The sequence below is a fragment of the Penicillium oxalicum genome, chromosome II, assembly GCF_001723175.1.
Source record: "Penicillium oxalicum strain HP7-1 chromosome II, whole genome shotgun sequence".
Classification (NCBI taxonomy): Eukaryota; Fungi; Ascomycota; class Eurotiomycetes; order Eurotiales; family Aspergillaceae; genus Penicillium; species Penicillium oxalicum.
In genome coordinates, this window is record NC_064651.1 from 2,371,041 (window position 1) to 2,383,984 (window position 12,944).

At 51.5% G+C, this 12,944-nt stretch overlaps 5 protein-coding genes across 5 annotated transcripts; 2 read left to right on the forward strand and 3 right to left on the reverse strand.

Moving 5' to 3' along the window:
* Positions 1–19: 19 nt before the first annotated feature.
* Positions 20–1,775, reverse strand: POX_b02713 (Serine/threonine-protein phosphatase PP-Z; the record flags this gene model as incomplete). The annotated part of the gene is made up of 3 exons (XM_050111624.1): positions 20–49; positions 194–346; positions 423–1,775. The coding sequence occupies 3 exons, from the start codon at positions 1,773–1,775 to the stop codon at positions 20–22; spliced, it is 1,536 nt and encodes a 511-aa protein (XP_049971970.1).
* A 2,268-nt stretch (positions 1,776–4,043) lies between these two features.
* Positions 4,044–4,439, reverse strand: POX_b02714 (uncharacterized protein; the record flags this gene model as incomplete). The annotated part of the gene is made up of 2 exons (XM_050111625.1): positions 4,044–4,244; positions 4,329–4,439. 2 exons carry the CDS (start codon positions 4,437–4,439, stop codon positions 4,044–4,046), a joined length of 312 nt encoding a protein of 103 aa, XP_049971971.1.
* Positions 4,440–5,209: 770 nt separating this feature from the next.
* On the reverse strand, positions 5,210–5,934 carry POX_b02715 (uncharacterized protein; the record flags this gene model as incomplete). Its single annotated transcript, XM_050111626.1, has 2 exons — positions 5,210–5,649; positions 5,778–5,934. The coding sequence occupies 2 exons, from the start codon at positions 5,932–5,934 to the stop codon at positions 5,210–5,212; spliced, it is 597 nt and encodes a 198-aa protein (XP_049971972.1).
* Positions 5,935–6,994: 1,060 nt separating this feature from the next.
* POX_b02716 (Protein MEMO1) lies at positions 6,995–8,277 on the forward strand (the record flags this gene model as incomplete). The annotated part of the gene is made up of 3 exons (XM_050111627.1): positions 6,995–7,149; positions 7,247–7,315; positions 7,392–8,277. The coding sequence occupies 3 exons, from the start codon at positions 6,995–6,997 to the stop codon at positions 8,275–8,277; spliced, it is 1,110 nt and encodes a 369-aa protein (XP_049971973.1).
* Positions 8,278–11,275: 2,998 nt separating this feature from the next.
* On the forward strand, positions 11,276–12,739 carry POX_b02717 (uncharacterized protein; the record flags this gene model as incomplete). Its single annotated transcript, XM_050111628.1, has 3 exons — positions 11,276–11,341; positions 11,475–11,992; positions 12,118–12,739. The coding sequence occupies 3 exons, from the start codon at positions 11,276–11,278 to the stop codon at positions 12,737–12,739; spliced, it is 1,206 nt and encodes a 401-aa protein (XP_049971974.1).
* Positions 12,740–12,944: the final 205 nt, after the last annotated feature.

The following is a 12,944-nucleotide window of genomic DNA, read 5'->3' on the forward strand; positions in this document are numbered from 1 at the left end:
CGGATCATCACCAGCGAGTTTAAAAGCTCTGTGCGGACGGCAATGCGGGCTAGAATCGTAAATAAAATATATCAGTAAGCGGACAATGAACAAACACAGATGTGGATGAAATCCGTGTAAAAGTTGTTCGACAGAGTGAGGACCACTTGACACGGAGAAGTGATACGAGGAAGAGGGGCAATGGGCGCCTTACAGGACTATTGAGCATGCTGTTGCGCTTGTTGCGGCCCTTTTTGATATGATTCTTAAAAGCAGTCGAATCTAGAGGCTTCAGAAGTTCGAAACTGCAGAGCAGCTCACTCGAAACAGACATGATGGCTCCCCAGTTGTCAAATTCGCCACAGTACTGCCGGATAGCATCAAAACGTTAGCAACGGATGCGCTTTCTGAGCTTACATCAGCAGTTCAATGGGAGAACTCACGTTGGGTGCAGAAAAGACCGTCACCAAAATTCGATCCTGATAGAACTCGTAGCCATCTTCGACAACCATGTGAGCACGGCAGACAAGGTCAAAGTCGTGGCGCTGCAAGAAGTTCATGATCACTTTCTTGCCAAAACAGTAGCTAACGCCACGCTCGTTGGGCTCCCAGTCTTCCTCCATGTCAGCCGGATCACTCCACAACAAATCGTTCAGCAACCCGTAGTCAGGAACGTCGGTGGGCCGGGCAATGCCACGAATATCGTCCATGTGGGACAGACTGGGCGATAGACCACCATGCACGCAGAAGATTTTACCAGCCACAATAGCAGCGATGGGCAGACAGTTGAAGGTATCAATGAAGCCCTTCCAGATCTTGATGTTGCAACGACGTTTGCACTCGTCATAGAAACCATACACACGTGTCACGTTGGCGCACTCATGATTTCCACGAAGCAAAAAGAAATTCTCCGGGTACTTGAGTTTGTAGCAGAGCAGCAGAAGGATCGTCTCCAGACTCTGTTTGCCGCGATCGACGTAGTCACCAAGGAAAAGGTAGTTGGAGGCTGGTGGGAAACCACACATTTCGAACAGGCGTATCAAATCGGTATACTGGCCATGGACATCACCGACAATCTTGACAGGGGCCGATAGCTCCAGCAAAGCCGGCTGCGAAAGGAGGAGCTCCCGAGCAGCTGAGCAGATAGCTGTAATTTCGGCGTTCTTTAAGCAGACAGTTTTGGTCACTTTGGTCGAGTAGCCTGCGTCCAACAGTCGGGAGATCATATCGTCCAGATCGATGGACTTCAACGCACCCATTCCCATTCCCGGGGACCCGGAATGCTCTGGTGGGGGGTTGAGGATGAAATCAAGAATGGGATTTAGTTGATTCTCGCGCCTGACGAGAATCGACTCCCCGACCTTCGCCACCGTTCCGCTGGGGGGACCGCCTGTAGGAGGATTGTCGGAGACATTGTCTACCTCACCACTCTGCTGCATCGCGTTCACATCCTTGTGGCCGCGCTTGAGACTGCTGGACAGAGAAGGTGATGGTGGTGGCTCCGGTGAGCCAGTGCGCGAGACACTTTCGGAGCCCGGGGAAGAAAAGCCCGAGGCTGATCCAGGGCGACTGGGGGCTGACTTGACCGATCCAACATCAGACTTATCTCCCTGGCTTTCGGTCCGGGACAGGGCGGTTGATGAGGCACGAGGGCTATCGCGTGCGCCTGGGATTTTCGAGCGAATAGAGCCACGGAACGAGCGGAGGGACTCCTTCGTGTCAGATTTTGAAAAGGACGGGTATGACTGCAAGGCATCGCCTGAGCCGCTGCTCCCCTTGGAATGTGATTGACCCATTGCTACAAGGCTGAATGGTTGCCAAGAGCAAGTAATGTGGCGGTGGACTAGTCGCACCGGTTCAAGAATATCTCAAGTACCGCGGCAAAGGAAATCTTTTGAAAAACGGCTGGAATGTCTTGGCTCACACGCGCGATGAGGGTGCGATATTCCAATCACAAGATTAACCTTCCAACCCCACACAAAGGCGGTGGAGAGGGTGAATTCCCAAAGCTTGATGCAGCCTTTCGCAGGTAAATGCGACTGTGGCAGCAGTGTTCGCTCGCCAAGAGCGGGCGAAATGGAGGAGACTTCGAGGGTCACGGACGGCGCGGGCGTCAAGAATCTAGAAATGACAGGCGGTCGAGCAGTTCCGGGGGTGAGGGGCTAGAGGCGAGTCGCTTTCAGTTGAGGCAAATTGGCGATCAGTGAGCGTCCTCACGCTGGGGCTCGAAGACGTGGGATACGGCCGGGTTGGAAAGGAGACACAAGATCAAAAGATCGGCTCCGAAGCTGCACGAACAGGGAGCTCCTGTACCCGCAGTTAGTCGTTAGTCTATGCCCAACGGGAACGGATCGATCAGGCACCGAAGAAGTGGAAATTGACAGGGCTCAGCTCCACCAGACCTAAGCCTTTGACAGAATCTGTGGAAGCTGGAGAGAAAAAAGCAAGGGAGAAGTGCGGGAAGTTGGGAATGGGGTGGGCTGTGGAGGTTGAGCGGAAGGTGCAGAATGCGTCATCTTGTCTGGGGATCGTGGGCCAGGCAAGTATGTGCATCCCACTTGACGTGGAGAGAACTCCGACAGAGCCACAAACGATGCAAGGGCGGGGTAAGAGCACACTCACAGACTGGCAGTCGGTGTCAACTATTCGGAAGATGGGAATCTGAGAAGTCGAAGTGTTTGATTTTTTCAAGTTCCTCTGGAAGAGGAGGAAAGGAAAGAGGGGAAGATAAGTGGTAAGATGTAGGGAGAAGGTATTCCGCCACCGCTGAGCTGTGGGAAGGTACCTCACAGTACCGAGGGCGATAGACTGGCCTAGGACCTTGGCTGCTATGGTTACTGGTCAGTTGGCGTACCACTGAGCGTGCTGACTATGGAGGTTGCATGTGCTTGAATGGGTCACGGTTCCACCCACTGGCCGAATGGAGCTGAGCACTGTTTGCCGGATTATTAACGGACCGGAAGAGGATAAGAGTCTAGGCCTGTACCCTGCCAGCATCGACCTCCAGAATAGTGATCCAGGTCGATCGTGACGGCCGAAACACAGTTTCCACTCTGCCTAGCAATGAGTGCGAAGCAGGAGTGGGTACCATGATTACAGTCCTACGTGTCTTGATAATCCAAAAGCATATCCACTGGTCTCGCGCAAAGATCCAACATTGGAGGGACCCGAAGGTTCTCACCGCCATCTTGTAATACTTATTGAGGATCCCCAATCCACAACAAAGGCCGAATTTAGATTTCGCCGAATAGTAGCCAAAATGATCATTGTCATGGATTCCATGTCCCAAGACGAACCGGTTTAAGAGAAAAAAAATACAAATGAATTGTGGAAACCGACGGGTGTTTCCTTGGACCTCTTCGGCCAGTGAACGATGATGTGCAGAAAGCTCAGCCCTCGGCTTTGTGAGGCGGCAGAGTGCGGTGCTCCAGTCCACGAGGATGCCCAGCCGAGAATGGTCATGCGTCGAGGAGAAATATATGCTCACGCGGCAAGTGAGAGATGCAGAAGGACGTGCAGCGTCGAGTTCCCAAACGCCCGAGTAACCAAAGACAATGCCGATGGAAGCCTAGATTTTTCCTCGCAGGAAGAATGATAGGACAACAGAACTAGATAGGTTTGAAGACGCGAGTCATGGTGTCAATGCACCAATACCTCTGCGCAGACGCCAAGGTTGCAGATAGATGTTGTCGGCAAGAAAACCGAGGTTCCCCGGTCGGTGGGTCCGACAGAAGCGTCGAATCTTGCTCTGACGCGCAGGTGGTTGTCTGTTCGTAAAAAGATGAAACCAATACTGAGGGGAGCGATTATGACTGACAGCATGGAAGCAAGATGGAACAACTTTCAATGAATGCATGTTGCTCGCGAATCCCACATGCTGAATTCCTTGTGGCATGACGTGGGCATAAGGCATTCGTGCTTGATACCGGACAAGAGACCAGCATGACCTATTTCGGTCAATATCATTGAAGCCAGCTCATTCGAGTCATTTGTGTGTATCATCGCAGTGCCCACGAATAGCTTGCCGATCAACGTGTGTATCTGGAAGGAATTGGACCGCAGCTTTATTCCAGCTCAATTTTCGTGATGTGATGACCCGGGATCACAATTAAGCCAATGAGACGACTCGTCATGTTAACCTTGACTCGGGTAGCTTTCACTTGTGTCTCATTCCATGATTCAGTCTCTTTTGCGGCAGCTTCCTGAACGGCGGAGGCGCTAGGTAGGCGGTATTCGAACGAGTTGGCAAGAATAATATTGCGTTCCTAGATCAAGCGTAAATATGGAAATTAGTACAAGAGTTCAGCCGCATCACAGAGGTTCGAGGCCAGAATTGGTATACTGCTTACAGCGTCAGTGCATTTGAAGAGACCAACAAACATGCGGCCATCACTCGCATGAATGCGCATGGTCCGACCAAGGAGGCCGTTCAGATAGGAGACTGCTTTCTCTGTATCCATAATCCCGAATGGGCTTCAACGGCGACAGCAGTCTGGAGGATGCCAGGTCGGCCAGAACAGAGGAGATATCAGGAGTGACACGTTCGTGGCTCCTGCTGCGAGACTCAGCAGGTGGCCGTGCAATCGATGATGGATTCCAAAGCCAGACGTGATTCAAAATCGAATATTGGCTTTCGATCCACTGCTTATTTCGAAATGAATTGCCAAAGTCTGGCGAATTCAATGCAACGTTCTTCTTAGGTCCGAGTCTGGTGCAGGTAGGTTGCTCTGCATAAACGGCAATGCTCTGAGAGGATTCCTGCCCCACACCTGTCGAAGGTCCGTCACCGCCGAGGCTCCATGAGTGTGGGCTTCCAATTCTGCCATGTATCGTCTATCGCCATATGGGGGGACTGAGCATGCTGCCGCTTTACACGAACGAGACTGAGCATATGACACTATTGTCTCAAAGTTACGAGTTTTACTTGAATATGAATTCGTCAGATCCAAAGAGACAACTATTTTTGTATTCTGTCCCTGCTCACGCGGATATCCTTCCTGAGAACCGGTCGTCGCAGAATTTCCCATCCCCGAAACCAACCCCGAAGTGTCGAGAGATGTCTATTGGACATCAAGGTATGTGGGCGGCGGTAGGTTTCTGGGTATATGTTTCGAATACGGGAAATTGCATATGGCAATCCCAGTACTAACGCCCAGTCGTCTGCTCCCTGAGCGACCAGCGCCTGGTTGAGAGCGAGGCATCGGTACGAGGCCAAGTCTGCTAGGGACCATCAAACGCCCCCATTCCAGAATGCCCATTTTGAGACCGGATTAGAATTGTCACTGCTTTCTCCTCCATCTATCTCCATTTCCATATCCACGTCTGTTTCGGTGTTGAAGAATCCTGGGCTTGCGGTCTCACTCCCACTCGTGCTTTCAGTTGTGTTCAGTTGGGCAAAGGTTTGACGCCGAATCAAGTCCTCGCGATGGATGGCTGTTTCATTGGCGCGAGCTGCCAGTGCTTCTCGCGAGGGTCGGAAAGGCGACATTGGCTCTGGTTGAGGCTGGAAGAATCGCAGGAGGGTCTGCTGGCGTGGATCAGCGGCTTCGGCGCCGGGAATTTGAGGCTCTGCTTCAATCATCGTGTCATCCGTCGTGTCCATGGGTGTAATAGACGTTTGTTGTTGTTGTTGTTGCTGTTGTGCAGAATAGATCCAGCGAAGAGTTTTCTCTGTTTTGGTTAGCGAAAAAATGGAGTTTCTCGAATGAGCCAGCAAGTCGGAGAGGGCTGGCTCTCCGCAAAGAATTGCAATGAAACGGAATGGCCACGAATGACTCAGAACAGGGCAGACGACGTACCGTATACCACATCGTCGTCCGGTCGTCCATTGCGAAAGCGTTTTCGCGTTCGACTTGGGAGCTCTGTTGAAATATTGGACGGGGCCCATCCACTAGGCGTGGGCGTTGCCATGCTAGGCGCAAGGCCAGAGATCGAAGCTTTTCGCTTCATGGACATCGCGGCAGGTGTATACGAAGTCATAGGGGGATCGCAGTATCCTACTGAAGATGGGAATGCCACCAATGAAAGAGATGACAACTTGGCAGCTCAGAGGACTCGAGAGGAACTTCAAAGATTCAGTCGTCGCATGCCGGGCAAGAAGAAAAGGCTGGACTGGACAGCGATTTGGGCCTGCTGATTGGCTGATCGCGTGGTTTGGTCGGCACATTCGCGTTGACCGGGACACGCTAATCCACAATGGGCAACATTGCTGCCACCACACACGACACGCCCATGTTGATCACCAGGAAACGGGGCCAAAGGTTAGATCACACGAGAACGACTGTGAAGAGGACCAAGCAGGATTGACAGCATCGGCTGGATTTCAGATGCTTCACGCTCGAAGAGATCATGACTTCGTCGATTAGAACACCTGTCCGATTGATGGCGACCCTGTCGGAGTAAGCGGAAGGCCTCCCGTTGACAAAAGCGCGGACCGCGATTCGGCGGCCTCTTTGATTCCTGGGCGTGAAGTAATTGGCTCTAGACGTGTCACATCAAGGGCTTACGATCTGGTTATCGTACAGTTAGCAAACAGCACTGGATGGGACTTTCTCATCATCTACAGAAGGCGGATGGGCGTGCGGTGCAATCTGACTGTCATACCTGCGCTTATCGCATCATTCTATGAACGACGTCATGATTGGGTGTACCTTTGGCATCGATGGGCAGCTCCCACCACCACTCGGTTCTCCCGCCCAGACATACATCAGCTATAGAGCTCCGAGAATTAAGTGTTCGACCTAATTGATATTGGCTAGAGAATAGAAATCCGATCACAGGACCAGCCCTTGCCATAGGTTCGCCTGACAGCAGTGTACAGAAATCCCCTCCCCCCAATCTTCGACCATTTGCATGATGCTCCGCCGGTTGGCGGCTAACCTCCCCCCGCTTCTCCTCAGCCATCTGAACCTTTATCGGACCACGCTTCTTTGTTGGTTTATTTTGGGAAGACCAAACTGACAAGCCTCTGTTTCAAACTTCATCTTGGCTGAGAGACTGACACACGCTGGTGACGATGTCTATCCGAAGAGCTTCTCACGCTGGATCATGGTATTCAGATAGTGCGCGAACTCTTTCTCGCCAACTAGATGACTGGCTGGGCCAGGTGCCGGACACGCTAGATAAAGTGGGCTCCGTCCCAGTGCCCGGAGGTCGAGTGGTCATTGCACCGTATGTATCACTCTACTTTCAACTTTGGGCTGCAGAAATGATGCAGGAAAAGGAGAAAAGTGAGACGAGGGGATGATCATGCTCAATGAAACTACAGGCACGCCGGCTATGCCTACTCCGGACCATGCGCTGCCTTCGCCTACAAGGCGCTCGATTTATCCAAGGCGTGAGTTGGTCCTTGAAAGAGTTTGATTTGCATTCCCAATGTTCCGCGGTCTCTTACACTGGGACTTCAATGATAGAAAGCGTATCTTCATCTTGGGTCCGTCCCATCATTATTCCCTATCCACGCTGGCTCTACCCCAGGTCACCTCGTACGAAACTCCGCTATCCGATGACCCTCTCCCGCTCGATATGGACATGATCAGTGAGCTGCTCACCAAGGTTGCCATCAAACCCAATGGCTCAAAGCTACACTTCACAACTATGAGTCGATCTGTCGACGAAGATGAGCACAGCATTGAGATGCAGCTGCCGTACATCCATCGCCTCCTGCAGTTGCAGCTCCCCGACACCCCAACAGCGCAATACCCACCGCTTATTCCAATCATGGTAGGGAGTACCTCTGCCACTACCGAGCAAGCATTTGGGGCCTTGCTCGCTCCGTATTTGGCCGACGAAGAGAATGCGTTTGTGATTAGTTCAGACTTTTGTCACTGGGGACTTCGCTTCCGCTACACGTATTATGTGCCCCAGGCTCCGTCGCCCGGTCCAATCCTTCCCCTTTCTAGCTCAGAGCTGCCACAGCCTGAGCCTGAATCAGATGGCACTGCGGCCTTGGAGAGGGTTGAGTCGGTATGCGCGGGTTACCATTTGCAACGACGTGATCGAATTGCAGGGACGGAGCCTGCCATTCACGAAAGCATCTCTGCGTTCGATATTGCCACCATGGCCGCCATCACAACAGGATCAGCCCAGGTCTTTCTTGACGCGATTGAGCAAACAGGAAATACGGTCTGTGGTCGCCACCCAATTGGAGTTATCATGGCAGCATTTGAGGCAGTGGGTAAAAGCTCGTCGGGGACCAAGAACGGTCTCTTCCACTTTCTGCGCTATGAGCGCAGCTCTGATGCGGTAGAGGTTGCGGACAGCTCTGTCAGCTATGTCGCTGCAGTAGCAGCTCTTTGAGGGACGACCTTTCGAATGATTGCCCGTCGTTCTTGGCGGAGCATTGCCCCGTTTCAAGCAGGGGGCACATGGACCACTTGGTTTGCTCTGCGAATCGTAGCAATATATTCCGATTGGATAGCGTCTCTTATTTCCTCAACTATATGGCAACCAAGTGAAGCTATTGTGATAACATGCGGGTCCAACTTCCAGATAGCGCCGCACGTAAGATTCTCGCAGTCGGTGGAGTGGGCCCCGCAGCTTTCAGTTGGTCAATCTACGAGGCATCATGCCTCGTCGTAACAAATAACTGAGCCTCGACATTGAATCGACCAAGTGATTCCTCTGACGATCCTACCATGGAATCTTACTAGTATTCATCTTTGGTATTTCCGAGCGATTGCAACTCTCCAACCCACCCAGCGTCCAAAAAAAGGTATGTCTGGCATTCGTACCAACCCGCAAGTCTATCCATTGTACTGACCGCCTAGAGTTCCTGCATAAAATGATCATCATCATAAATAGCACATCATGTGGCGCGGATACCTCGGCCCTTAAGGCTGCTGAAGATTCGGATCCTATTTTGCGCCTCGCCGAAGTTTTGGAAGACGAAGGGCTCCGTAAAACTCGGCAGACCAGTATCCGCCCGGTGCCAAGCCCTCCGAACGCCGAGGGTCTTCCACTATTTGATCAGAAGGTGGAGCATGTAGGAGGTGGTGGATCCAACAGCCCAGAGGTATTATTATTGTGCGGCTTCTGCGTGCACAATCAATCCCACATGGCCTCAAGTCTTGAGATGTAGCTTCTGCAGGGGTTACTATGACTGACATTCATCCACATTCAATAGGGGCTATGGACATTAGATGGTAACTGTATCTTGATAGGTATATGACTGGGTTGGCAAAGATTTGAAGGCAGAAAGTTTTTCAATATGCAGAAGACGTATTGAGGTTGGAAGCACAATAACAGACTTTGACCGGCCATTTAAAATTTCCAAAGGTGAATAATTGCTCCCAAAAGCACGAGAACATCTCTCTCGAGATGCTTATCTCGTTGGGCGCTCAGCAGCCCCTCCCGCCCAGTCAATTCCGCGTATTACCGTTGGACGGGCTGAATAGCACGACTATATGTAGAGCGCAATCACCCAAGAGTTGAGGGAGGCGATCCTATGGCCAACCACCTGAGCCGTCCCACTCAGCAAACCACCAATGTACTAACTCCCATCTGTCCTTAAAATACTCATCGAGAGCTAGTGACGGTGAGTTACCTTGGGCTGTTACCTATGTTCGGGTGGCTTTCAGTCAGTGTCTACCTACTGTACGCGGCAGCGTGCCGTCTGAATGTGTGGTAGTACAATGGTAGGGCCAAGTTTCGTCCCGAATGCCAAGAAGGCAATAGCTCTGGTGGAAAATCAATCAACCGAGCCCTTGATCAGGTTTAGTGGGAAAGTGGGTCTCGATCGAACCTCGAAAGTCGTCGTATGTGTTTCCCAATTTTGGCGGTCTTGAAAGAAAGATCCAGGAGTATTATCTCCTTCTCGTCCCTGCTTTTGGATACGATCAGCGCGATGGCAGGCTTTTTGGGCTCACAAATGTGGGGAGATGAATGTGGTGATCTGAAGTATTTGTGCCGGTAGGACCGGGTTCATCGCGTGCCAAGAGCACCTAAGCAGCGCTCGCGGCACACCCCGTCTGGGAGGTTCTCCATTGAATGTGCGATGCGTGAGTGGGCATATAATGTCACGGGTAAGAAGGACAGTCGTTGAAAGTATCCACTATCTTCGCTAGAGTGTCAATATCATCCACCGAAAAAGGCAGAAACGAGGATGGAAGGGCATTCTTCGCGATCAAAGTTCCAAACGAATACGAGTGTACGAGTGGACGAACTGGCCTGCCGCGTACACAAGAATCTCCAAGCTTCGATTACAGTCGGTAGCGCCTCGCCCTGCCCAATCATACGTAATTGAAAGCAAGCCACGATACGTTCTTGTTTGGAAGAATAGATTAGAGGGGGGGAAACAAATCAAAAGCAAACTACAAAGTAAACATGACTGCAGAAACTACCGTAGAAAGTTGATCATGGTATGCGGTATTGACTCGATGCTCTCGGCAAACCTTGATCTTGAAGACAGCCCGGTGGCTGATTCCACATCTCCATCATCCGAAACGAATCGCATGGTGACCGGAATTCGGATCAATTAGACCTGCATTAGGACATGGCCGCGTGGAGCACACGACTGCCCACCGGGTTCGGTCGCTCCATTCAAATTCATCCGAGCATTCCAGCGCCGTCGGTCTTGATCCAGCCATGTCGAATCGTCGACCAACCCACCGTCTGTCTCACCCCTTCGACTCATGGTTCGGCACATGTCTATGCTCGTGGACATTGGTCGAGCATCAAACCGCGACTTTGGTCTGGTACTTCCTTTTGCACCTTCTTCTCCAAAAAAAAAAAAAATCAAAATTTCCACCCGATGGAACGCAGTGCACTTTATTCCCATCCATCCATTCACCGTCACCACTCCTGACCCAGCTGATCGTGAGACAAACGTCGCCGATGCCAAGTCCACCTTTTGAAGATACCACGTCCCGAGTCCTCCGGCCTATATCCAGCGGGCCTGGCGGGACCATTCTCTGGAAACCGGAATAATTGGAGATTTCACATTAAACTTCAGATTTCAATTGCCAAAACCTTGGAGAAGGCCCGCTCTTCCTGAATTCTCGGTTCCTTCCAAATAATTCTCTTAAAAGCAATAGATTCGTCCAGAATAATTTGTTTATTGCTCCTGTCGTGAGAGCTCGTGTTTCTCGTGCTCCCGCCCCTCTGCTCTCCGCGCTCCGCGCTCCGCTCCCTTTCTTGGGATTCCTGATCCCTTGCTCTCCTTAGATGATTTATGTCGTGTCAATCCATTCATTCCTTTGATTCTCATTACCTGATTGCGAAAGGGGTCTGATTCTGGGTGTGAGATCTGTTGTCCAGTTCGTGTCAGAAAACGGTCTTCCCTGTCACACTTCTCATCATGGCGGGCTCAACACCGGACATGGGCAAGCCCCAATTTTCTTCTCACGCATGGCTTGAGCCTATTGTAAGTTTATCATGTCTCTTTTTTTTGTGAGGGGTGACGACCCTATGAGGGGAAAAAAGAAAGAAGACAAACGACTGTCCACACCGTTGTCCTGGTCATGCGAAAGGAAGCTAACAAGTGGTGACCATGACAGGTCGTCGTGAGCATCATGCTGGGCTCACTCGTGCTCAACCGACGCAAAAATTATAGTATCTGGAGCGACAACAGACCCATTGAGGAGCGTACTCCCCGCCGATACTTTGATTCTGACGATGAATATCGCGAACGATCACCCAGTCCCGGCAAGACAGATCGGGTCTGTGGCGTATCCGTCGCCACGCCGGACTCGTCGCGCTGGGCCCGTCACATCCACAGTCGAATCCTGTACAAATTTCCCTTCTTGGTCGAGATGTTCTACTGGGCGGTCAACTATCTCTTCTACTCCGTGACGAAAGCAACTGCGCAATGGCTGGCTCCGGCCCAGGAGAGTGTGGTGGAAATTGCCCAACGACATGGCGAGAGCATTCTCTGGTTCGAGCACGAATCGGTCTTTCGATGGATGTTCCCCATCATGGAATCGGACTTTCAGGGCTATTTCCTCGGCAACCACCCGTCTATCATGACCTTTTTCAATCGCATCTACTCTCTCGTCCATATTCCCGGCACTGTCCTGTAAGTACTTGGACGGATGATGTGCATGTGATCCTAGGAGCTACGATCCTGCGCTGGATATCAGGGCCACTCTGCAAACCCCCAGTATACTGAAGCTCACCTTCGTCTCTCTTTCTCTTCTGCAGATTCATCTCCTGGTATTATCATGAAGCCCCCAACGCCAATACCTTTGCCTTTGTCCGCCGCACCATGACCCTCGGCAACTTCTTCGCATTTGCCATTTTCTGTGTATACCCTTGCATGCCACCGCGTCTCCTCCCCGACTCCTACCACTTCTTCGACACCGTTCGCCAAGATCACGCCGAAAGTGTCTGGGTTGACAGCAAATCCGTGAATCAATTTGCCGCCATGCCCAGTCTCCACTTCACCTACGCCTTTGTGATCAGCAGTACCTTCCTCTACCACTCGGAGATCTTCCGCCGTTTCCGCGGCAAGCCCGTTCGCAAATCCACCTTCTCGCAAGTTCTGTACACGGTGCTCGCTCTGGCATACTCGCTGCTGGTCCTCAGCGTGATTGTCGCCACTGCCAATCATTACTGGCTTGATGCAGTCCTGGCCATGGTCTCGGTGACTGTGTGCTTTATGGTAAATCGGGTGTTCTTGCTCCTTCTACCTGTAGAGTACTGTCTTTGCTGGGTGTTGCGCCTGGCGAAGCCGCCTCCTCATGTGGGTGGGAACAAGTCTGATGACTCGAGGGCGATGGAATCGCCTCAGTACCGGGCTGTGTCGGGTTCGGATAACGTGTGATCTATATCTTTTTTAAATTTAAAGCTTTTTTTTCTGTCTACCCTTTCTTCAATATACTTTCAAATCCACAGCGGCAGTAGCAGTAATACCGCATTGGATGTATCGTCCCCACCTCCCCATATCTGTTCAATTCATCGCCAGACCCGTCATGTTCCATCAGCCGAAGTAACAGAGTAACAGGTCTAGCACTTGTTCCAACCAACCA